A 22,785-nucleotide genomic window follows, 5' to 3' on the forward strand; every position below is an offset into this window, starting at 1 on the left:
CAATGCTTGTGCCAGGAATCTTTGCATACAGCTTCTCAGTGGCAAATGTTACTCAAAATTGGGTTGCAGCCAGATTTTTCTTCTTCTTTCCAAAAGGGACATAAATCTCTGGTTTGGAAAATGATGAGTAACCTTCCCCCACCCCCAGGTTCTCTATTCTATCTCATTTACCCAGTGAAGCCTCAAGCCTTCTATTTTAACATGTGTGATGGATTCCATATGTACGGCTGTGTGGTGTAAACTGTATCCCACATCTTGTCCTTAGCAACTAGTGTTTCTCCAGTCTCCAGAGCTGCTCTGTTCCCAGAAGGAGATGGAATATCCTGCCAGAGCCAGGGAACAGTGTTCAGCTACAAGCCCTAACCTCCAAGCTCTTGGCTCTTCACCTCATTGAAAACCTTGGACATTTCTCCCTTTGCTTCAATTTCCTCATCCGCAGAGTGGGGAAAATATTTTCTGTTTCCCAGGGAAATTGCAATGGCTGACGTATATCCAGTTCTATCCAGTTCCCTGTGGCCAAGTACCAAGGCCTTTGCCCACTCCTGGGACTGGTGTTGCACTGCAAGCAAGAAGAAAACAAAGACCCCTATGATCATATTACATCTCTTGGGGTGCTGGAGCCTCTTTGGGGCTCACTGTCTGTCCACAGTCAGTGCAGCAAGAGGGACAGAATCGGGATTTGGAGCTTTGGCTTTAGGAAGCCTGTTTCCCTGTCCTTTTGGCAAGTGCTACTTAAGCCTTTTGTGTGATTACAGAGAAGTGTAATTGTGCTGCCTGTGGTCCTCCAGACCACCTGATCAGCCGGTAGTGCTGGGCCTGCAACCTCCTTCCATGTCACCTGCCATCACAAACAGACCAGCAGCTGGTGGGAACACACTTTTCCCCCTTAAAGGGCTCCTTTTACTATGTATCCTTTTGTTTGGAACTAATTTGTTTCACTTCTAGCCTCCACCATCTTGACATATAGAATTTTTGAGTCATAGATCTTGTTAGGATCCATCACGACCATTCCAGGGCACCATGCGGAGGCAGGCAGGCACAGAAGAAAGATTATTATAAGGTTTATTAGAGAGGCCATATATCTCCCTGGAGAAGGAGCAATATGGCATCTGCCCCCATCCGGGTGGGTAGCTCAGGGGCAAGTGGTATGTGCTGGTAGATCTATGGGGAAGAGAGGAGCGGTCAGCTATGTGAAAGGAACTCTAAGGCAGGGAGGAGCTCAGGTCTGGGTGGAGTTGAGGACCAGAGGTGGGGATAATGCTAATAGATCTCGATCACTTTGATGAAAGGTCCTCTGAAAGGATTAGGTGTGAGTATGTGGGGGGAGGGGGGAGTTGAACTTAGGTCCTTGTGCTTGGTAGACAGGCATCTTCACACTGAGGGTATGACACCAGCTCTGTTTCTTTTGCTGGTTATTTTTAAGCTAGGACCTCGCTTCCCACCCAGGTGTACCCGGGCCTTACCTGCTTCCATCCATATGTAGGACAACAGATGCACACTAGTGCCCTGTTCTCAGTTGAGAAGCTCTGTGTGTGTACATGTGGATAACACTTTGCGTGGAGTGTTTTCAACATGCTTACTAGGCAAGCACTCTGCCACTTGAGCTGCATCCTCACCCTTCTCAATACAAATTGAAATTTGACATGTTTATTTTACTGTCATAGTAATTCAGATAAATATTTAAATGATCCATACTGGATGAGATAGTAAAGGTACTACATTTATAAATACAGGTGTGTGAGGTTATTTGATCCTCTTTACCCAAGAAATGCAGCTAGATTCAAAGGGGTGGCTAGTTCCTGGCGAACGGTATGAACCAATTAAATATGTTGGGAATGGTGAGAAAGATTAAGGAACAGCACAAAAGGAGACAAAACAAAACTAGCCAGTGTCCCCAGGAGCTCACAATCTGGGATGCTAGCCATCCTAGCAGATGCCTGTCTATATGTATGGAGTACAATTTGTCTTTATTCATTCATTTACTTGGCGCCAGTACTGAGTCTTGAACTCAGGGCCAGAGCATTCTCCCCTAGCTTTTTTGCTTAAAGCTAGTGCTCTACCAGAGCCACACCTCTGCTTGCAGTGAGTTGCTGCATTGCCACCTTCTGAACAGTGATTCCACTGAGGCTCGTGGTAGCTTTTAGTATCCTATTGGTTTTCATTGGTTTCCAGAGTACATTGAAGCAGGACAGATGTTTTGGGGATTCATTCTGGCAGTGAAGGGGCTTGCTTGCTTTTTTTTTTAAATGTCTCCATCTCACTTTTTCACATAGAAGATGTGATAGAGCCATTTGCGAATATACTTCCTGAAGTTAGCATCCTTGTGACTTGTTTATGTACTATTCTATAAGACAATAATAAGAAATTCTACAGTATCTGGCCTTTCCTAGTTTCAAATATAGCAAATTACCAGAACTGTCCTGGGAGTACACAGGCAGACATTGGATAGCATGGAGTACAGGAAAACTTGGGTAGCATCCTGAAAACCATTCTGGTGGCGTGGGGTACACAGGTGGACACGTGGTAGCATCCTAAGAAAGGTAGCACCGCTATACCAGCTATTCATACTCCTGAGAAGATTCCTTGGGAGAGTGTGACTAGTTGTCACACTACCTTGTGTTAGAACTTATATCCAGCAATTGGTTGACAAGAGGTCTAGACAACTTTTTCCCTGAGCCAACCTCACATCGAGATCCTCTGGATCTCAGCCTCCCAAGTAGTATCTGGCTTTCCTTTTTCTTTCATGTCAGCTCATTCATGACATACCTTGACAGGGAATACTAGAAGTGACAACAGAGGCGAGGGACAGTTACCCCGCTCCTCAAACAAGGACCTTGAATTTAGTGTGAATCTTGCTTAAAAAAGAGCATTTATGCATTGCTTAAATAAAACCTCTGTAAAAGTCAATTTCCATCCTCAGTTTACTTTGACCTGACTGATGGAAAAGATTGATTTCAGTGGTATTGTAAGCAGAGTTAGAAAATAGGTGAGCAAGCGGACGGACTTGCTAGTAGAGTGACCTCTGTAAAAAAACAAAAACAAAAAACAAATGCATGTGGGTCTCCTGACCCCCAGAAGAGTTTCCTTTCACAATGTCTGCTTTCCATTACTGAGTGCATCTATTCCAGTACACACTGAACACACGCATGGAAAGCGAGACCCACACCATCCTGTCACACACCAACCCTGAAAGAGGCCTGCGGTCTGAGACGGGCCTGGGGGAGCGCACCAGGGGAGGCTGAGCGCCTGTGTCAGCTGGCTGTGCCAGCCGCAGACTGTGCACACGTTCTCCTTGGAAAGCGTTTCTGCACCCGTCCTGTATTCTTCCTAGCTAGCCTGCTCAGGGGTGCGTTCTTGACCTTGGAGGGTAGGGTTGGGTTTGTTTTTTTAAAATAATTTGAAACTATCTAGTGAGTAAAGAGAAGGAGAGTTTGCAAAATAAATAAGTAAATAACAAAATAAGCTTCAAGGCTTAAAATGACCGAAGGTTGCGAGTGAGAGCAATAGAAGGGCCCCACAGGGCACTCATCTGAGCCACAGCCAACACACACTGTGAGCTGCCAGAGCCCCCCCACAGGAGCTGCAGCACCGTTGCAGCCAGCCAGAAACTGAAAGCTGCATCTGTACTGAACACGGCAGACGCTTGCCCTCGCTCTTTCCTCTGTGATGAGGTAGGATAGCTGACAACACAGCATTTACCTCGTACTAGGTATTGCATGTGATTCTGAGAGCAGGTGCCCCCGTGCCTCCCATCTATAATCCTACCTACCCAGGAGGTCGAGGCCTGGAGAAGTGGGCAAAAAGCACTCAAGACTCTCATCTCCAGTTAGCCAGCACAAAGCTGGTCTGGAGGCATGGCTTGAGTGGTGAAGCACCATCTATGAGCCAGGAAGCTGAGTGAACAAGGCTCTGAGTTCAAGACTTGAGCCCCATGGATTTAGGGATCTTAAAAGTACCAGAACTTTTCCGGAAAGTTCTGAGGGACCCTCATTGCGAGTGCAGCAAGAGGAATCCCCCGCGGTGGACTCGGGGGAGTTGGTCAGCTTTCTGAGCTTTGGTGGCCTCAGGTATGACATCAAAGGCCTTTTCAGTGGCCTTTGGAGAAGCACCGGTGTGGCAGCCATTAGTGCTTTCATGTGGACTGAAGCATGCAACACTTTCCATCTTTAGAGACTCCCAAAGGGGAGGGTATCAAGAAGAGGAGGAGCAATTCCTGTGTGGAAGGACCTAACCAGAGGCAAGCAAACACTATTGCTGTTCTTAGAGTCTTTGTCTTTTCCTTTTCTTCCTATTTCTTTCCAGGCAGTCGGTTCATCTGAGTGCTTAATTATTAACCAGAGTGCAGTGTCCTTTTGCTGTTCCTCAGAGTATGTATAGGGGAGAAAGTGAACCTGCTGTTCTCCGGAGTGCTAAGTACCTGTGCAGGTGTCTGCGACCAGCACCAGGGCCACTTGACGTAAGCTGGAACCTCAGGAGATGCTGATTGACTTCTGAAGCTCTTGGTGCTCTTCACGGCACAGAGAGAAGAGGCCAGGGTGGCGGAGCACCTGGGCTGCTGCCAGGGCCTCTGTCCCGGTTCCCACCCCGCACGGCTTCTTGGAAGCCTTTCTCCAGCCTCCGTCTAACTCTCAGTGGGGTGGGGCTGGCGCCGTGTGAGCAGGAAGGACTTGCTTCTAGGCTTGGGAGCATTGAATGGATGCTGCCCAGGTATCTCTTCCCAAGTTCCAGTGAAGTGGCCAGCCACAGAGCACCCCATCCCTGTCTGTCATGTGGTCAGGACAGGGCACAGAGCACAAAGTCCTTGACCCCCACCTCCAGTCTTTTACCAGCTGTACAATGGTGTGACTGTGTCATTTTCTGCATTGTGGGGTAGCGGGGAGTGCATTTTCAATTTTGAGCATCTTCATGGATTGACTGGCTGGCTCCTTCAGGCTGTTCTAGAGGACTTCTCCTTTGAAAGGGGGTCCTTGATGTACAGAAAAATTTTTTCCTCTCTCAGTTTTCACGCTATCATGGGAAAACCACATGGGCTTCTTACACCAGAGCAGGTTTCTCATGGGGGGGGGAGAGTTTAAAGGCTTTTGCTCCAAAAACTGTTCAGGACAGGCGTTCATGCTTTCATTTTGGTCAATTCTCAGCTTAAGTACTAAAGAAAAAAAAAAGAGTCTTGGGCAATGCATCCACTGTGACTTGTACTGGGCTTGAGCACAAGGACAGCTGCCTCCAGCTTTCCAGTCTTGTGAATGTAGTATGGATTAGATGACAGAATTATGAGTAGAATACAAAAGCCAGGGGCTTGGGGAAGATCTTCTTTTTTTTTTTGGTCGGTCTTTGGACTTAAACTCTGGGTCTGAGTGCTGTCCTTCAGCTCTGGAACTCAAGGCTAGTGCTATACCACTTGAGCCACAATACTACCTTCGGTTTTCTGGTGGCTTATTGGAGATAAGAGTTTCACAGACTTTCCTGCCCAGGCTGGCTTTGAACCACAATCATCAGATCAGAGCCTCCTGAGTAGCTAGGATTACAGGCATGAGCCACTGGCGCCCAGCTTGGGAAGATAACTTTTTAAAAACAGTTTGTGTGTCATTGCATTGCAGGGGCTAAGAAACAGACCGATGGCATTGTTGGCAGGCTCCCAGCCCCAGCAGAGCCCACACCCCAAGACTGTCTCTGCAGCTTCCTGTGGTTTCCCTGCTGAAGAGAAACAGCCTTTTTTTTGGAAGGCCCAGGATGGCAAGTGTGTGTGTCTGCTTGCTCAGAATCATGCTCTTCCTGCTTCAAGGCTAGGTCCCAGGCTTTGTTTGGATAGTTTAATGCAGCACAGTCATTGCAATGTGAATCAGCCCAGTGCTGCAGCTCCCGGCAGCGCCCGTTGGTTTGGTAGAAATTGGGAGCTTCCAGGGTGAGACGTGTCATGCTGCCCAGCAGCCTGTAACAGTGAAGTCAAATCTAAGACCAAATGTTGCCATACATACAAACATGTACTACCAAGCGGGCATCAGTTATTCAACACGTTCTTACCAACTAGGAAAAGCCCAACTCTTGACTCTTGGTATGTATCTCACATCAGAAATTCAGTAGCAGCTAAGCATGAATAGTCATGCTTATAATCCTAGCTACTGGGGAGGCTGAGATTGGAAGGGTGGACGTTTGAGGTCAGGCTGGGCAGGAGAGTTCATGAGAGCATGTCTCAGCTGAGAGCTGGATGCTGTGGGGCCTGCCCGTTGTCCTGCTGTGACAGGAAGCCTCAAATAGGCATGTTTCTGAGCAGGAAGCAAGACCTTATCTCAGAAATCTCCAGCACAAAAAAGGGGCTGGAGGTGTGGCTCGGAAGCCAGAGTGCCTGCCCAGCAAGCACAAGGCCCCAAGTTCAAACCCACTACCACAAAGAGCAAGCAAACAAAACTTCAGTGGAAACTGACCATAGAAATCATTTCATTTCAGGACATAGCTAGCTTTAGTTGGAGCCACTGGTGTAGGACCAGCGCTGTAGGTCGAGGGTGCTACGTACTGCAGCATGTTGTTTTCTGGTTTGATAGATTTCCTGTAGGCGTGTGTCTGTGCGAGGCTCATTTCTAGGCACATACAGGTATCTTCATGCCCAGTGTTTTCACCAGAAAAAAATAATTTACTTACTGGTGTCGATTTGGATGGCTGTCGTTGTTATGCTTGTAGGGGCGAAACTTAGAGACTCCATTCCTGCTTAGAGTGTCTCAGATATTAGCAACCTCAGGAGAAAGAGGGGAGCCTATGCGTGTATGATGTCTATTCACACTGTGTATGGTGAAGTATTTAAAAATAAATAATAGATCATATAGCAGCGACAGCTAATATAACAGCGGGACGCAACAGAATGTTGGGCTTTGGTATTGCCAGTCATCCAGTGTCAGCTGAGAAAAGGAGGGACAAGAGCTATGGGTTTCCATAGTTTTGTAGGCGTTTTCAAACTCCTTTGCATTTCTTCATATTCTAATATGCATAGAAGTGTTGTATTTCCCCACCCAATTCTCCAGATAAATCTTTGTCTAGGGTAATGGTGAATAAATTACAAGGATAAAACTTGAACCTCTACCCTCTGTAGTTTCTCAGAATTTTAAGAGTAAGTCACTACCAGGAAGAGCTGTTACTCTTATTCAAAGAATGCCGTAGAGCTTCTTCCCCAATTATTGACAAGGAGGGCCGTGTCCTAGGGAGGTAACACATGACAGCATTCTAGAACAGTTCTACCTTAACTGGTTCTCTTACTGAAGTCACTTAAAGTAGATAGAAAGCTAGGTGCCTCACACCCAAAATCCTAGCTACTGAGGAGGCAGAGATCTGGAGGATCATGGTTCAGAGATAGTCTGGGCAGAAAAGTCTGCAAGATTCCTATCTCCAATTAACCAACAAAATGGCAGTGACAGACCATCAGCTGAGTGCAAGGCCCCGAGTTTTAAGTGCCTGTCCTGGGGGGATGAAGAAGAGAAAGAAATTAGATGACTTGTTTCCAAGTACCTTAACATCAAAGAATAGCTAATTACTAGGAATCCTGAGGTGACATACTGAAGAAAACGTGAACATGGATGGACATTCCCTTATCTGAAAAAGGAAGCTGAGACCGAGCAGCGCTGGGTGCTTTTCAAGGAGGAGGAGAGGAGAATCAGAGTTAAAGTCAGACTGCTGTCAGACGTGCTGAACCATTCTCCATTTCAGGGAGAGCTCCAAGTGGGAGTCAGGGTGAATTTTCGTATCTGTGGCCCAGAAACCTTAAGGCTTACTTGGCATTAGACGGTTCCACGCAGTGCCTGTGACCGCAGTGAGATCTTTGAGGAGAACACCGTGTGCTGAGAGCCAGATGTGGTGAGGCTGAGGCAGGAGGCTTGCAAGCTCAAGGCCAGCCCCGTCATCTTTAGCTGTGTACCCATTTTAAAAGGCCCAGAATTAGTGGACAAACGTTTATCTCCAGAAATAGAAAAGGCCCTACAAAAGGTACAAACGTGAGCGTATGTATAGAAATTACTAGAAGAGTGGAACAATTAATAAAACCAAAATATCATTGTTGGAAAGCCATGTGTAGGAGTGGGGAGTGGCCCAGTTGTGGGATGCTTGTCTAATGTACTCGAGGTCCTGGTTCCATCCCTGGCACTGTAAAGAGCGGGAGGCGGGGCCAGGGGCGGAGGGACTTGCAGGCTTGATGAGTCTCTAGTGAGACTAAATGAGGAGCACGGAAGCACAGACCAGCATGCATCTCCAGCAGGCACTATTGCTTTTTTGGGGGGGGAGGGGGTGGGGAAGGGGGGCTTGAACTCTGGGCCTGGGTGCCATCCCTGAGCTCTTCAGCTCAGGGCAAGTGATCTACCACTGAGCCATAGCACCACTTCCAGTTTTCTGGTGGTTCATTGCGGGTAAGAGTCTCATGGACTTTCCTTGCTGGGGCTGGCATTGAACCGAGATCCTCAGATCTCAACCTCCTGAGTAGCTAGGATGACAGGTGTGAGCCACCGGCGCCCGGCTCACTATTGCATTTTTAAGCAGCAGATAGGAAAGAATACATTTATAACTCTGGTCCTTAAGAATATGCAAAAGTAGGCGCCACTGTGAGGGGGACCGAAAATTCTAAAGGGCAGCCAGGACATGGAGATCTACCCAGCCAGTGGTCTCCGAGGGGGGCCAGACGGGGTGTGACAGCAGAACCCACGGCTGTTCATTCTCTGTCTTATTTGACTTTTCTGTTATGTCACAGCAGAGAAGGCTGCAGGAAGAAGTAGGAATTGGGCACCCAGGTGTGGGCAGCAGGGCCCATCTCCGGCTACTCTTTTTGCAAGACCGGGCATGGGGCGGGGGGGGGGGGGTCACAATCTGATGATCTTTCTGAGAAGTCTCACCCCAGCCTAAAGGCTCTTGATGCAGAACTTCCCAAGTAGGACTGGCCCGCAGATAGATCATTCTACCCGTCAGCCTTGGGCCGTCAGAGACTGAACACAGAGTACATGTTTTCAATAACTTCAGCTACCAGACCACATTCTTAGCTTAAACCAGCATATGTAGCTTTTTGAAATTCAAACTCTTCCTCTTAATCTGAGCACCCACGTACACAGGCTGTAGCAACCAGCCCAACAAGTACATGGTGTAAGCAGGGCGACTGGCTTGAAGATAACAGGAAGCGAATAGGGACTGGAGCCAACCACAGCTAAGTTCTCTTCCAGGGCAGCAAAGGGCCACCTTGGGATGATGGGTTGCTATGTAGGAAATTGGGAATGATGTTGCTAAATCTAATGATTTTTGTTTGTACTTTAGGAGTAGTTAAATAGCTGAATTTTAATGTGAAAATTATTTTTAAGTGTTAGATCCATTTTTTTAAAACCTCTTCCAAAGTTGTGCATGAATCAGACCAAAAGTACTGTAGACTATTCCAGCTGTCAATTTATGACAATGCCCTCAACAGCCATGCAGAGGGAAAAGAGAGAATACTGTACAAATAATGCAATCTTATCAATAGAACCTCTGTGCCAGATAAGTGCTTATATAACTCTCGATTCCAAAATGAAATGCACTGAACCCAAATTCACATTGTAAGTCATGTCGTGTTCTTTCTTTTTTCTTTTTTTTGAAGAGGCAAGAAGATGCTTATGTTTATTAAAAGCAACATAGGGTTGGGCTGTGGCTAAAGCATACAGTCTGTTTAGCAAGTACAAGGCCCTAAATTCAAAACCCAGTACCATGCTGTCATCCCCAAGAGGAGAGTTATTGATAAGTGCTGCTCCTAGCCTGTTGTCGGCTTCAGATTCAAACAGAACTTTTGTCTTTGCCTGCTCTGCTTTGCTTTTCCTAGTTTTCTGGGGATATTTTGTGATTGGCTGCCTTTATTTGGATTGTTTGACTTCTGGATCAGAAGAATAGAGAGAAACTGAAAAGGTGTAAGGAAATGGGGTATGATACTTTTCCTTCAAGATTTCCTGTGCTTTTCCATTATAAAGAATCTTCATGATAGAGAAAGTAGAAAAGACACAAAAAAGTAGGAAGGCTGAGCCACTTCATGTCATGTTCTTAAGGAAACCTGGCTGCAGGGAAGAAGGAATGAAGGCCTTCTTACCATGAATAATGTGTCGAAGGGATTAAATCAAACGGCCCAGCAACCTTTGGTATCACACACAGTCATGTCTTTTAGGGCAACAACTAAAGACGAGTCGGGCATGCTAGGCAAGCCCTTACTGCTAGACTCACAAGCCCTTTTGTTTCATGTTTTTGTGTTTGAGAGAGGGTCTCCCTAACTTCTGCCAGCGTTGGCTTCAAACCCACAATCCTCCTGCCTCTTTTACCCCAGCACTCCAATAGTTGGGATTACACATGTGCACCACTATGTTCAACTTAAAGATGGTTTTGAAAGTGCATAGTAAAAAAACGTGTGTGCTTCTTTGTGGATGAGTGTCAGGGCCTGTGCCCCTGTGTAGATGCAGGAGACATTCTTACCACGTGGTCGAGGGCCAGCATCACTGTCATCGGGAAACTCGCCGGAATCACCAAGCTCAGATCCCAGTCTGGATCTAACTGATCAGTCAGCAACTCTGAAGCCCTCCAGGGACACTGCTTATACTCAGGTGCCTGCCCTGCGTTGTGCATGGAGTTAGAGAGCTAGCCTTTGTTACATTCACATTTTTAAGGAAAAAAAAAAAAAGATAAATGAGGTAGTAAGTTTTGGTTGTGTTTTTTTAAATTTTTGGTCGGTGGTGGAGCACATATTCACATATTCTTGGTGTGTGTGGATACACACACACAGTTGGGAACCATCGCCTGGTACACACACACACACACACAGAGTTAGGGACCATGCCTGAGTGTGTGTGGATACACACACACAGTTGGCGCGCGCACACACACAGAGACACACACACACACACACACACACATACACACACACACACACACACACACACACACACACACACACACACACACACAGTTGGGGACCATGCCTGGGTGCACAGAGGCTGTCATTTGCCTGGTTCATGGCCAGCCCAGGCAGAAAAGTCTTTGAGACTCCATCTCCAAAACAGCTATTAAAAAAAACAGGACTTCTTTGTACAACCACTTAAAGATAATAAAAATATTTTTAAAAAATAATTCTACACATAGCCCACTGCTCATGTGATAAAGTTTGTTTAGTTTAACTTATACTAATTTAATGATATTCATATTGTATTTCCCTTCTAATTACAATTTTTAAAGTTTCTATTAGTGGTCTTGTTGGTTCTGAGAGAGAAGAAATAAAAAATTTATTATATTTTGCAAAAAATAAAACAGGACTAGAGATGAGGTTTAAGTAGTAGAACACCAGCTGTGAACAATAAAACCGAGTTTAAAAAACTCTCAATACCTTCACCAAAAAAGAGGTGTGGCCTATTTTATGTAGATTACTATCAGGTTACTGCTCAAATGCATTGTAACACTATCTTCTCTTTTTTCCTTTATTTTTTTTTCACTCTTGGATAGTTTCAAACACATTTTCCCCCTTTGAGAAGATTAAACTTTTTATAAGGGGAAAAAATCCTCATACCTTTTATAAGCTGCTTATTCTGGTGACACAGATTAGCTTCGTGGCACTTAAAGAGAATGCTGGAACCCCTTGCCTGGTTCAATTTGCCCTAGAGGATTGAGTTTTCCATTCTTTTGCAGCCAGGGCTATTAATAATGTTTCAGCATTAACCTTTCTGCAGACCCTGACTGAGAGGAAGGCCTTTCTTCTATCCTTGCTGGTAGTTTTTCCACTGTCAGATTTGTAGAATCATAAAAATTATCTGTATAAACATGGACTTAAGTTCTGAAAGTTTAACTAAAGTCCAACAAAATATCACGTCTGGAATTATTCCAGCTTTTGTTAAAATTGTGTTCAGTTTTCAAAACCTGTCTCTTCTCTTCTCCTGGAACACAGGAGAAAGCAACTACTGCCAGGCTGAGGGCTAACTCAGAAAAAAGTGATGATTAAATACACAGTGCTTATCACTTTGAAAACATCATCTACATTTCATCCCCATTCTTTCTGTGATAACAGGCTGCTTTGTAAGTCATCTCCCCATTACCAAGGGGTTCTGTTACTTATTAGAGGCCTTTATTGGCCTCGTCATTGGGCTGTCCCATTGTTTTCCCATGCCCAGTCAGCCTACCGCCTTGCAGTACTGATTGCTTTCTCATCTGTCTGGCCCTCTGTCACTGACTCCTTGAGTTTGTCTTCAATGTCTGCTGTCTTTTTTTTAAACATTCATTTCTGTTTCTTCTGTGTTGGGGGAGGACTGAGGCTTTGGGCTCCTTGGCTCCTTTCTGCAGGAGTAGTTGTGAACTACCCACAAATGGCTGTCAGGTGTTCTTGCTGCTGAGAGCACCTTCCTGTCCTCTTCCTGTTTTCTTCCCGGGGCTACCGGCCTCTTATCTACATGTAAACAAAACCCTGCACAAGTCTTAACTGTTGCACTGGATGCATTCTCCAAAAGTAGACCTTTTGGAGCCAACATATACTGCTCCCTCCAGGGCCGTCCCGAGGGCCCTTTCTAGTCACAGTCTCCCCACAGACAACCACTCCGGGGTTCTACCATGATGGGATGTGTATTGTTGTTTGATGAATGTAGTTGTAGTTCTCATGGCTATACTGTTTCATTGCACAACTGTACCACCGCTCACTTATTCAGGGACTTATGGATGCAGTTTCAGGCTCTTATGACTAGTGCTGCCAGGGACACGTGCTTGTGTTTTTTGATGTGCATTTGTGCACATGTTTTGTGGATGTATACCTAGGGGTGGGGTGGCTGGATCATAAGGATATAAATGTTCTACTTCTAAACTAGAACCCCCATAAAAACTGCATCCTTGTCAGTACTTGGTATTTGCTGGCTTTAATTTTAGCCTTTTTGTAGGTACATGGTGGTATTTCACTATAGTTTTAGTCTTTTTCTCTCTGATCACTTGTGACATGGAGCGCATTTTCATGTTTATTGGCCCTTTGGATGTCCTTGCTTATGATGTGCCTGTTGACATTTATTTTTCCTTTAAAAATTATTTTTAAGGGCTGGGAAGATGGCTCAGTGGTAGAACGCTTGCCTTGCATGCCTGAGGCCCTGGGTTCGATTCCTCAGCACCACATAAGCAAAAAGAAAAAAGCTGGAAGTGGTGCTGTGGCTCAAGTGGTAGAGTGCTAGCCTTGAGCTGAAGAGCTGAGGGACAGGGCTCAGGCCCAAAGTTCAGGCCCCATGACCGGACCCAAAAAAAGAAAAAAAAATATTTTTTAAAGTATTTTTGATTAGCTAGTATGTTTGTAACTAGTTTGTAGCTAGTATATTTGTAACAAATCACTTTGTCTTTGCCTTTCTCGTGTGTGTGTGTGTGTGTGTGTGTGTGTGTGTGTGTGTGTGTGTGTGTGTGTGTGTGTGTGTGTGTGTGTGTGTGTGTGTGTGTGTGTGTGTGTGTGTGTGTGTGTGTGTGTGTGTGTGTGTGTGTGTGTGTGTGTGTGTTGGTCCTAGGGTTTGAACTCGGGGCCTGTGTGCTGTCCTTGAGCTTTTGTGCTCAAGGCTAGTGCTCTACCACTTGGGCTATAGCTCCACTTCTGGCTTTTTGGTGGTTAATTGGAGATAAGAGTCTCAGGGACTTTTCCTGCCACTGGCACTGTCCCTCACCTATTCAATCATTTGGGAGAAGTAAAAGTGCAGGTAATAGCAATTCTTCTGTAATTTTCAGTGAATTTGTATGAAAACTTAGTTTGGGGAAAATTGGCAGCTGAACTAGAAGATGACATTGTTATTTTTTCTCAGGAGAGAAAGATGATAAATACTAACCCAGATTGCGTTAGTAGTTCCCTATTTTATTTTAATTTTTAGGGTGGTTTTTTTTTTTTTTTTTTTTTGTGCCAGCCCTTGAACTCAGGGGCTGGACACTGTCCTGAGCTTCTTTTGCTCAAGGCTAGTAGTACTCTACCACTTAAACCACAGCTCCACTTTTGGCTCTTTGGTTGTTAATCAGAGATAAGAGTCTTGTCAACTTTCATGCTCAGGTTGGATTTGAATCTCAGTCCTCAGATTTCAGACTCTTAAACAGCCAGGATTACAGGTATGAGCCACTGGCGCCCAGCCTTAGTTTTATTTTTGACAACTGTTGGTTAGAATTAAAAATCTTTAAATATGAAGTTGATCTATGCAGCCTCCTTTTTAAAAACATAAAATGTTTTTCAGGTCCTCGATCAGTATGAACGGGAAGGGTTTAACTTCCTAGCGAAGGTGTTCAATTCTTCACATTCCTTCTTAGAAGACTTGACCGGCCTCACACTGCTACATCAGGAGACCCAGGCTGCTGAGGTAAGAGCACACTGTGCTTTCCCTACTGGCCAGTCATGCTTGAGCCCTGATGGGCACTGATCTCCAAGCACTGCCTGCCCTGAGCATGGCCACTGGGAATTCACTGTCCTTAATGTCTGTGTAGCACAGTGCGAGTCAGTGAAGACATTAGACTCTGGCTGTGGTCTCCATAGAGAACTGGCTGGCTGGTTTTTCACAGTTAGGTGCATCTTCTTAGGCCGCAACCCTTCCATGCAATGACCTCCTGCAGGCTCAGCCTGGGAGGACTGTGCTGTGTTGCTTTGCTAGAATACTTTGCAGGTCATCATATCCTGGATTACCTCATCACCTTTTTCTTTGTTTTTAATAAATTTTATTGGGATTAAGTGATTACATAAATTTCAAAAATTTCACAGTATTTTAAGATAATGATACTTAAAGTTACAAACACATTCTAACCTCCACGAGGCAAATTGTCATTATTATAGTCTATAAACTTTGTGAATTCTATGGGCTTTGACAATACAGTTATTTCTTCCACATCGGGTGGAATGTACATTTCTTTCCTCTTGGTTAGTGTGAGCTGTTCCCTCTTTCCCTCTCGTTCCCTCCCTCCCTTTGCTGCCTTGAGCTGCTTAGTTCATTTTCATCAATGTCCAGTGCAGCTAATGAGCCCCTCTGTTGTGTGTTTTCCCGTTTCCCTCTGATTCTGTGTGCTCCTCCTGGTTCCCATCAGACGTGTGCCATATATGTGGTCAGCAGAATGGGGTCATTTAGTAACGATATGACAAGATGAGTAGAGGTCCTTTTGTTTCTCAAGTCCTGTTAACTTCGTTGTATCTCCTTACATTTTGTATTTAACATCCACGTATCAGGGAGACCACCACATCACCTTTTTCAAAGACTGACTTTAAAAAGTAGTTATCGTTTTTTCTACAAATGCATATTTGTGCTTCTTAAAGGAAGTATTGTGTATGAGATGGCAAATCTATTCAAGTCACTTGGCAAAATGCACAAGTCCTCCAAATAGGTGACGACAAGTGAGGCTGGCATTTCCCCTCGTCAGCCTGCTGTGGAGGCTGCCGGATGGGGCCGTGGTGGTGCTCCACAGACTGTGTGGGGAAGCCTGGCCTTTCTGGGCACTGCAGCAGGGATCCAGGCACCAAGGTGCCATCAGTCCTGTTCATCGCTGTGTATCCTCACCGCTCCGGGGCCCCCAGATGCCCAGGCCCAGTACTGGACTGGCCAGTGGGCAGGGGGCTGCTGTTAGAGGGTGGGCTGGCACTGAGTGGAAGAAACGATGTGGAAATCCTAGAGTTGGACTCATGAACAGATCAGGGTGAGGTTTCCATTCACCAGAGAGCAAGATGGAACATGCCAGTGCTGGACTTAGAGCTGAGATGCAGTGCGCTTCTGTGTCTGCTGGGTGTTGAGTGTGGTCTTCTGAGCAATGTGGTGCCTCACAGCCCATGATGTTAGAGAAGTAACTGCAGAGCTGGGCAGCCATGCATGTGAAGAGCCAGTGCACGGAGCTTTGCCATCCAGCACAAGATAATTTACGTGAGGCTGGGAAGTGGCTCAGTGGTAGAGAGCTTGCCTTGCATGCATGAGGCCCTGGGTTCGATTCCTCAGCACCACATAAGCAAAAAAGAAAAAAGCCGGAAGTGGCACTGTGGCTCAAGTGGTAGAGCGCTAGCCTTGAGCTGAAGAGCTGAGGGACAGCGTCCAGGCCCAGAGTTCAGGCCCCATGACCGGACCCAAAAAAAAAAAAAAGATAATTTACGTATTTCCCTTTAGTTGGCTAGGTATCTGACTCTTCCAAAAACAGTATTTGTTAGGATAATAGGCTGAGTCTTTAATTAAGCCCAGTACAATTACATTTTAGTCGGTTGGATGTTCATATCCATTCTGAAAATTCCAAAGAGAAGGTGAAGTTTAGGGGAGCAGTAGTGACAACACAGGCGGAGGGTACAGAGATGTGATTCCAGCCATAAGCTTGGATTTGCTTGTTGAATCGTTAACTTACCCTTACAGTTTTGTAATCCCCAGTCACACATCCAAGCTTACATTAGAGATGGTCAACCCATAAGCCTATGAGCCAGATAGGTCTTGTGGCTGTGTTTTTTTGGTTTTACTTTGTTTTTATTTAGTTTAGTTTTGGCCTGTTCTATGTGTTAAGTTTTTAAGAAAGCCAATATCTAAAAATCTTGTTTTACATACAAATATGAATTTTCCTATTTCTAACTTGAAAGATCAGATCTGGCAACTGTGGGCCTGCACTCGTCAATAGAGATGGTTAGCCAGAGCTGAGAAGCAGATCTTACAGATAAACAATCTGCTAGAGTCAATATTTAAAGACATAAAACTTTCTGATCCTTATCTGGGGTGTAGCTTGGTGGCAGAGTTCTTGCCCTGCATGCGTGAGGACCTAGGCCTTCCTGAAGACAGACAAGCTTTTTGTGCCTGGCCTGCAGATACGTGCGGGGAGGGTGGGGAGATATTCGCCACGTATTCGATGCTTTACAGTTGGTGACCCTTATAGTCACTTGGGTTTAGAAAAGGGTCTTTGTTTTCCTTCAAAAGCTCTAAATAGGGCTGTTTTCAGAGAAGGCCCAAAAATACAGTATTCACTAGAGAACCTCGTAACAACGAAGCCATTGTCCAGCTTGTGGCACTTTCTTTGCTGTGAAAGATGTGTGTATGCTGCTGGGTAGAACAAATACATATATCCAAAACACACATGTATCTCTGTAAAAGTATCATTTGGTTTATATAATACTAGGGATTGAACCAAGGCCTTTTGCATGCTAGGAAAGTACTCTACCACTGAACTATATCCCTATCTCTTTTTATTTGTTAGCTTTCTCCATTTTATGACAAGATCTCAATAAGTTCCCCAAGCTGTCCTTGAATTTTGGATCCTCTGGCTTCAGCCTCCCAAGTAGCTGGGATTAGAGGTATATACCACCTTGCCCCTATGTATTTTTTTTTCTTTTTTGAGGTACTAGAGATTGAGCTCAAGGCTTTGGGCATACAAAGCAAGTGGTCTTTTGGTTGCTGTTGTTGTAGTCCTGAGGCTTGCTTAAGTCCTGGATGCTGTCCCTGAGGTTTTTCACTCAAGGCTGGCACTCTACCACTGAGCCAACAGCTCCACTTCTAATTTTTTGGTGGTTAACTAGAAATAGGAGTTTTCCTGCCCAGGCTGGCTTTGAACCACAATCCTCAGATCTCAGCCTCCTGAGTAGCTAGGATTACAGGCATGAGCCACCAGTGCCCAGCTCCATTTTTTATTTTTTTAATTACTGAACATCTTTTGCAAATCGTATGCCAGGCACTGTGCTAATAACTGAATCCAAAGTTAATGAGACAGCGCTACTCACTCATGAGCTTTTGGGAAGGAAAGACATAAGTAGTAAGCTCACTAAAAATGTTTCATGTATACATTAAGTGCGGAAAGAGCTGCTTCTGCCTTGATGGTGGGTAGGGATGTCAAAGGGAGCCTCTTGGGAAGAGAACAGGCATTTTAGGGTCTTTGCAGGTCTCTGTGCTACTCCCTATCAGGAGTCTGTTTTTGGAGAAAGGGCATAATAATGAACCATAAAGTATACCCAAGACAGCTCCATCCTGATTTAGTGAGACTGACTAGTGTAACCCAGACATTTTTTTAATTAGTGTATTAATCTTTCAGAGGGATTTCACATGGTATATTGCACTTGCCAGTACTGTACTTGGATCAAATCAAGAAAGGGCACCGAAGTTCTTGCACCCACACCCCTCCCACCATCACATACCCAAGAATGTCTACTGATTTTAATGTACGTTACAGGCCTACTCTGCTGCTATTGGGATTAGCAAGTGATTTACCAGGAATTATCTATGGGAAGAAGGGTCAAAATGGCCCCAGACAATCCCTGGGGGCTACACTCGCAAAGATAAAGACGTGTTGAGCTAATAGAGTAAGTGAAGGTGGCTAGATGGCATTGGGGCTGGAGACTGGAAGAAAAGGAGTAGGACTGGAAAAACTGATGTGACCTGGTAGATGAGAAGTGTCCTTTTCCACTTAGCACCGTGAGGAGAGGCTGCAGAACTCAGGCAGCCCAAGAAATAGGCTTGGTAGATAAATTTTATTTAAGTTAAAATTTTTGAAATGAGTTTATGTTATATCTCAAAAGAAGGGACCATGAACCCACACCTGTATTCTTTGTCTTTACCAGTATGGTTGCCAAATGGTAGTTAGGTACTGCTCAGGAGGTATTAGAAGGCTCTGCAGAGGAAGGAACTCGATCCATTTCCCTCCATCCTAAAATGTTGCCATATTCAATAGAGTATTTTTTATTCATTTATTTTTTGTTGGTCATGGGGCTTGAACTCTGGCCTTGGGTGCTGTCCTTGTGTTCTTCAGCTCAGGGCAAGTGCATATTTGCAGATGCACCCTGACTCCTTGTTTCTCCTTGGTTGGTCTCTCTTCATCCTTTCTGGAACAGGGTGTCAAGTCAAGGTTCTGTCAAGCTGAGAAGTTCATTAAGTATTTTCTTAAGCTTTTATTAGTAACGATAGATAGATAGATAGATAGATAGATAGATAGATAGATAGATAGATAGATAGATAGATAGATAGATAGATAGATAGATAGATAGATAGATAGATAGATTATACATATCTATACACACACACACACACACACACACATGTATGTTTAAAGTGTTGGTTCTGGGCTTGAACTCAGGGCCTAGGCTCTATCCCTTGGCTTTTTTTGCTCAAGGCCAGTACTTTATCACTTGAGCCACAGCTCCACTTCTGGCTTTTTGATGGTTAATTGGAGATAACTTTCCTGCCCCAGCTGGATTCAAATCAGGATCCTCAAGACCTCAACCTTCTGAGTAGCTAGGATTACATGTGTGAGGCATCGGTATCTGGTGTCACCTAATATCTTTAATTAATGCATTTGTTGAAGAAAATCTTTAATGTAGATCAAATATACAAATGATTTAGTCTATTTCCTAAACATGGGTTTTTTAGTATTATTTCTTTTCCTATGATAAAGTAAGTTTCTGTTTGTATGTATGTATTTTGTCCCATCTGTGAGATCCACATTTGCTATGAGAAATACCAAAATATTTTCAAACTCAGTCTAAAGAGAAAAGACTGTCTCTTAAGAGTTAATAAAAAGAAGCCATGTTGGAATATCCTTGAGAAATTCAAGTTCCCAAGTCCCATTACCCAACTGCTCCTGAGTATTCCATACTAGCTTTCTGGAAGTTTGCATTTTCCTGATTTCTGAATTAATTTTAGCCTACTTTATCCATTTACTGAGACTCTGTCTTCAGTATTTGATGTTACATCACCTGGTTGTGATGTCCAGGGTCTGTACAGCATTCTTGTTAATCTCATTTGCATTTTCATCCAATTTTGGCCAACAATATGCTCTTATCATATTTGAGGCTTAAAAAGTGATTATTGAAAAGGAAAATTTCCAACCCACTTTGGCATAGTTATAGTAAAATCACATGCAGGACAGAAATGGATCAGGTCTGAGATCCTGAATTAAAGTTCAGATTCTGAATCATGCTAGTTCTAGAAAATAGAGTGTCCATTGCTCTCCTAGCAGGAAAATCATGTGAGAAACATTACCATCTCTGGTGTGACTTCACTGGCTCTGCGAGTCACTACACAGCAAAGTAAATAACACAATTAACGAGGGATTCTGTCGGGCCTTTTGCACTTACACTGAGTTTTTGGCCTCTCCCCTCACAGCTGGTTTTGATTTGGTTTCTGTGGAATATTTTTTTTGTTTTGAATTTAACAACAGTCAGATATTTATATACAGCTTCATCAAGAGCCTCCGATGACAAATATGCCTTTAGCGGCCAATGGAAGCTGTGGGAAAGCCCATGTCAGCACTCAGACCTGTTTCCAGTGGAGAGTGCTCACTCTGGGGACTGACCAGGCCTGCCCATGCACCCTGCTTGTTTCCCAGAGTTCTTTGCTGCTCCCTTCCACCCTGCCTGGCCCGTTCTGGGACAGTGCCCTGCCTTGAGTTTTCCTTGTGAAGCAATCCCTCAAGACACAGCCTTGGCCTTCTCTCCTAAGTAAAGGGAGGAGAGGCAGAAACCACAGGCAGAAAGCCATTTGATTCTTAGATTGGAAACCAGAGCCTGGCTTTTGAAATAAAGTTTGGCAGTTTCTTATTCAGAGCTCACTTTGTAAAATGTGTCCCTTTTATTTGCTGTCAGAGTTATCTACAGGGATGTGGTGTTTAGATAAGTTGGTATTAGGGAAGGGTCCAGTTGGAGAGCAGACAGTGGAGTCTGGGCAGAATGCCCCGCCCCTCCAGAGAGGGCGTTGATGGTGAAATCCGTGAGGAGGCCTGGAGGCCGGAGGAGGGTAATCATAAATGCTAAATGCAGCGCAAATACAGCCTTGGAAATCAAGTCTTCCTTAAACTGTCGTCTTGGTTCTGCCATGGTCCTGGGACTGGCAGTGGATGAGTAACTTCAGCGTTTTCTACCTCTGCTTCCTCATTGAAAATGACAGGCTTGAACCACTGTGAAATTAATCCTTCTTAGATCAAAACTGCCAATTTGATCGATTGTTAATACTAAAAGTGTTTAAAATGTATCAGAACAGTTGCCTTTTGTGTATCTTTTTTCAGAACAGCAATGCATACATTTGTTCATGGGGCACTGCGCTGGTGTTTGCACTCAGGGCCTGGCACTTGCTAGGCGGGCACTGTACCGCTGCTTTTCTCCATTCTGTAACTCTTTTCTGGTGTTTGTCCGCATGCTTTCCTTTGAGGTTTACATCTACTTGAGTCATAAAGGAGCATTTCTTCTGCTTCGTGTAGTGGTTAATTCAAAGCCAGCACGATCAAATCCATCGTAATAACTCACTTCATTCTCCAGATGTGGTGCCCAGGACTCCAGTCCACCCCAGCCATTCAACAAGCCACTCCCCGCTCTTCTGCGCAGCTTCCAAAGAGAAGCTGCAAGGGTACCATCCGCAGAGGCAGAACACATACACCTGAGGGTGCTCCATAAAATCCAGCCAAGTTCCCTCATAGTTCGCAGGGTATGAAAGCTCCACCTGCCTGGCAGCCAGGGGCTGTTACCTCTCTACAATTTTGAAGGCGCTCGCCTCTGCTTACCTTGTGCAATCCTTCCTCGTTCTGTGATTGCTGGGGGCAGTTGAGAAGGGGTCCACTGGCCAAATGCCTCTCCAAATCCTTGGGGTGCTTTGGGGGAAGGGACAGAGTGAGGTCGCGAAGAGGTCAGGCAGCCTGAGAGTGCTTTGTTGCCTGCTTTTGTAAGCTTAAGCAAGTGTTTTGAAGAGCCAGATCTCAACTGGGGCCTCAAATTTTAATATTCCTCTCTCTGCTGCAGTATTTTCTTTTTCTCCAAGAGCTTTCAGTTTAAAAGTTCTCAGACATGCAGAAAGCAGAATGAAAATGCCATGGCTACTTGCACACTGGCTCATCCGTGTGCGCCTTTCTCTCTTGCTTTTCCACTGAAAAGGGCTCCCGTGTACAGTGACACCTCACTTCTTAACTTTCTGCTTGAGTTTTCTGACACAACAATCTCATGGAACCACATGAAATCCAGTACGTGTCCTTTTCCCAGTAGTTCTCAGGGCTTGTAAGCTTTGCTTGCTTTCTCCTTAGCTCAGTAACTTTGTATTCAACAGAGTTCTCAGAGTCTTTCAGCACCAGTCATGTGCTGCACATAAACTTACCTTTTCCTCCCTCACCTACTTCCTCCTGCCCTCCGGCTGCTGCTGGACGGAGGGGGGAGGGAGTGGCTCTTCCTGCCAAGTTCTCCTCTGGGCATCACCTAGGCATGCTGCCTGGGGAGGCAGCCCAGGAGCCAGCCAGCCTGGAGCAATGGGCCCAGCCCCTCCCTCCCACACTCCCCCATGTCTGAGCCTTTTGGAGCCGTACAAGGCCATTTTCAAGTGATTCATAAAGCCAAATAGAAATAAGGAAATTACGATTTGAGAAGATAACATTTGTCCCCTCCCTGAAAAAAATTTTTTAACATGAAATTCTGTTATCTTAGATGAGACTGGGCTCCTGGCTTACAGGACTGGTTTGGCTGGCCTGGTGGACACCTTGGAGGCAGCTGAGTGTGCCTTCAGATTCTTAAAAACAGCGAGACAAATCAATGCATCCCTTTGAGTTGAGGGGCTTCTTTAAGACCAAGCCTGAGAGCAAGGAGTTCTTGGAAACTGAGCTCAGTTGCACCCCACTTCCTGACTGCACATGGGTGTGCCAGACTCCCCCCCGCAGAGCTGTCCTTCCAGTTTGCCAGTGACGTTCTCCAGGGGCTGTATTTTACGGCAGACCCTTCTCACTTGCTAGACTAACATTGAAAATGGACCCATGGTTCTGAGGTCTTAGCTTTGATCCATATGTCTCTCTGGTAGCTCTCGGGAGCAGAGAGGGTGGGAAAGTGAAGTCTCCTAAGCGTGTTTGAGAGCTCGGTGCTCATGTCTTATC

General features: G+C 45.1%; 1 protein-coding gene across 4 annotated transcripts in view; it reads left to right on the top strand.

Moving 5' to 3' along the window:
* The window catches only part of LOC138824814 (ubiquitin-like modifier-activating enzyme ATG7), a 172,252-nt gene that overhangs the window by 79,922 nt on the left and 69,545 nt on the right, over nucleotides 1–22,785 (top strand). For all 4 annotated transcript variants that reach the window (XM_070019133.1, XM_070019135.1, XM_070019136.1 and 1 more), the window contains exon 18: nucleotides 14,193–14,315. In XM_070019133.1, coding sequence (XP_069875234.1) covers nucleotides 14,193–14,315 — 123 coding nt within the window. The remainder of the gene's footprint in view (nucleotides 1–14,192; nucleotides 14,316–22,785) is intronic.

Source organism: Dipodomys merriami, unplaced genomic scaffold (genome assembly GCF_024711535.1).
Source record: "Dipodomys merriami isolate MVZ:Mamm:240054 unplaced genomic scaffold, mDipMer1.0.p SCAF_13, whole genome shotgun sequence".
In the NCBI taxonomy this organism is placed as follows: Eukaryota; Metazoa; Chordata; class Mammalia; order Rodentia; family Heteromyidae; genus Dipodomys; species Dipodomys merriami.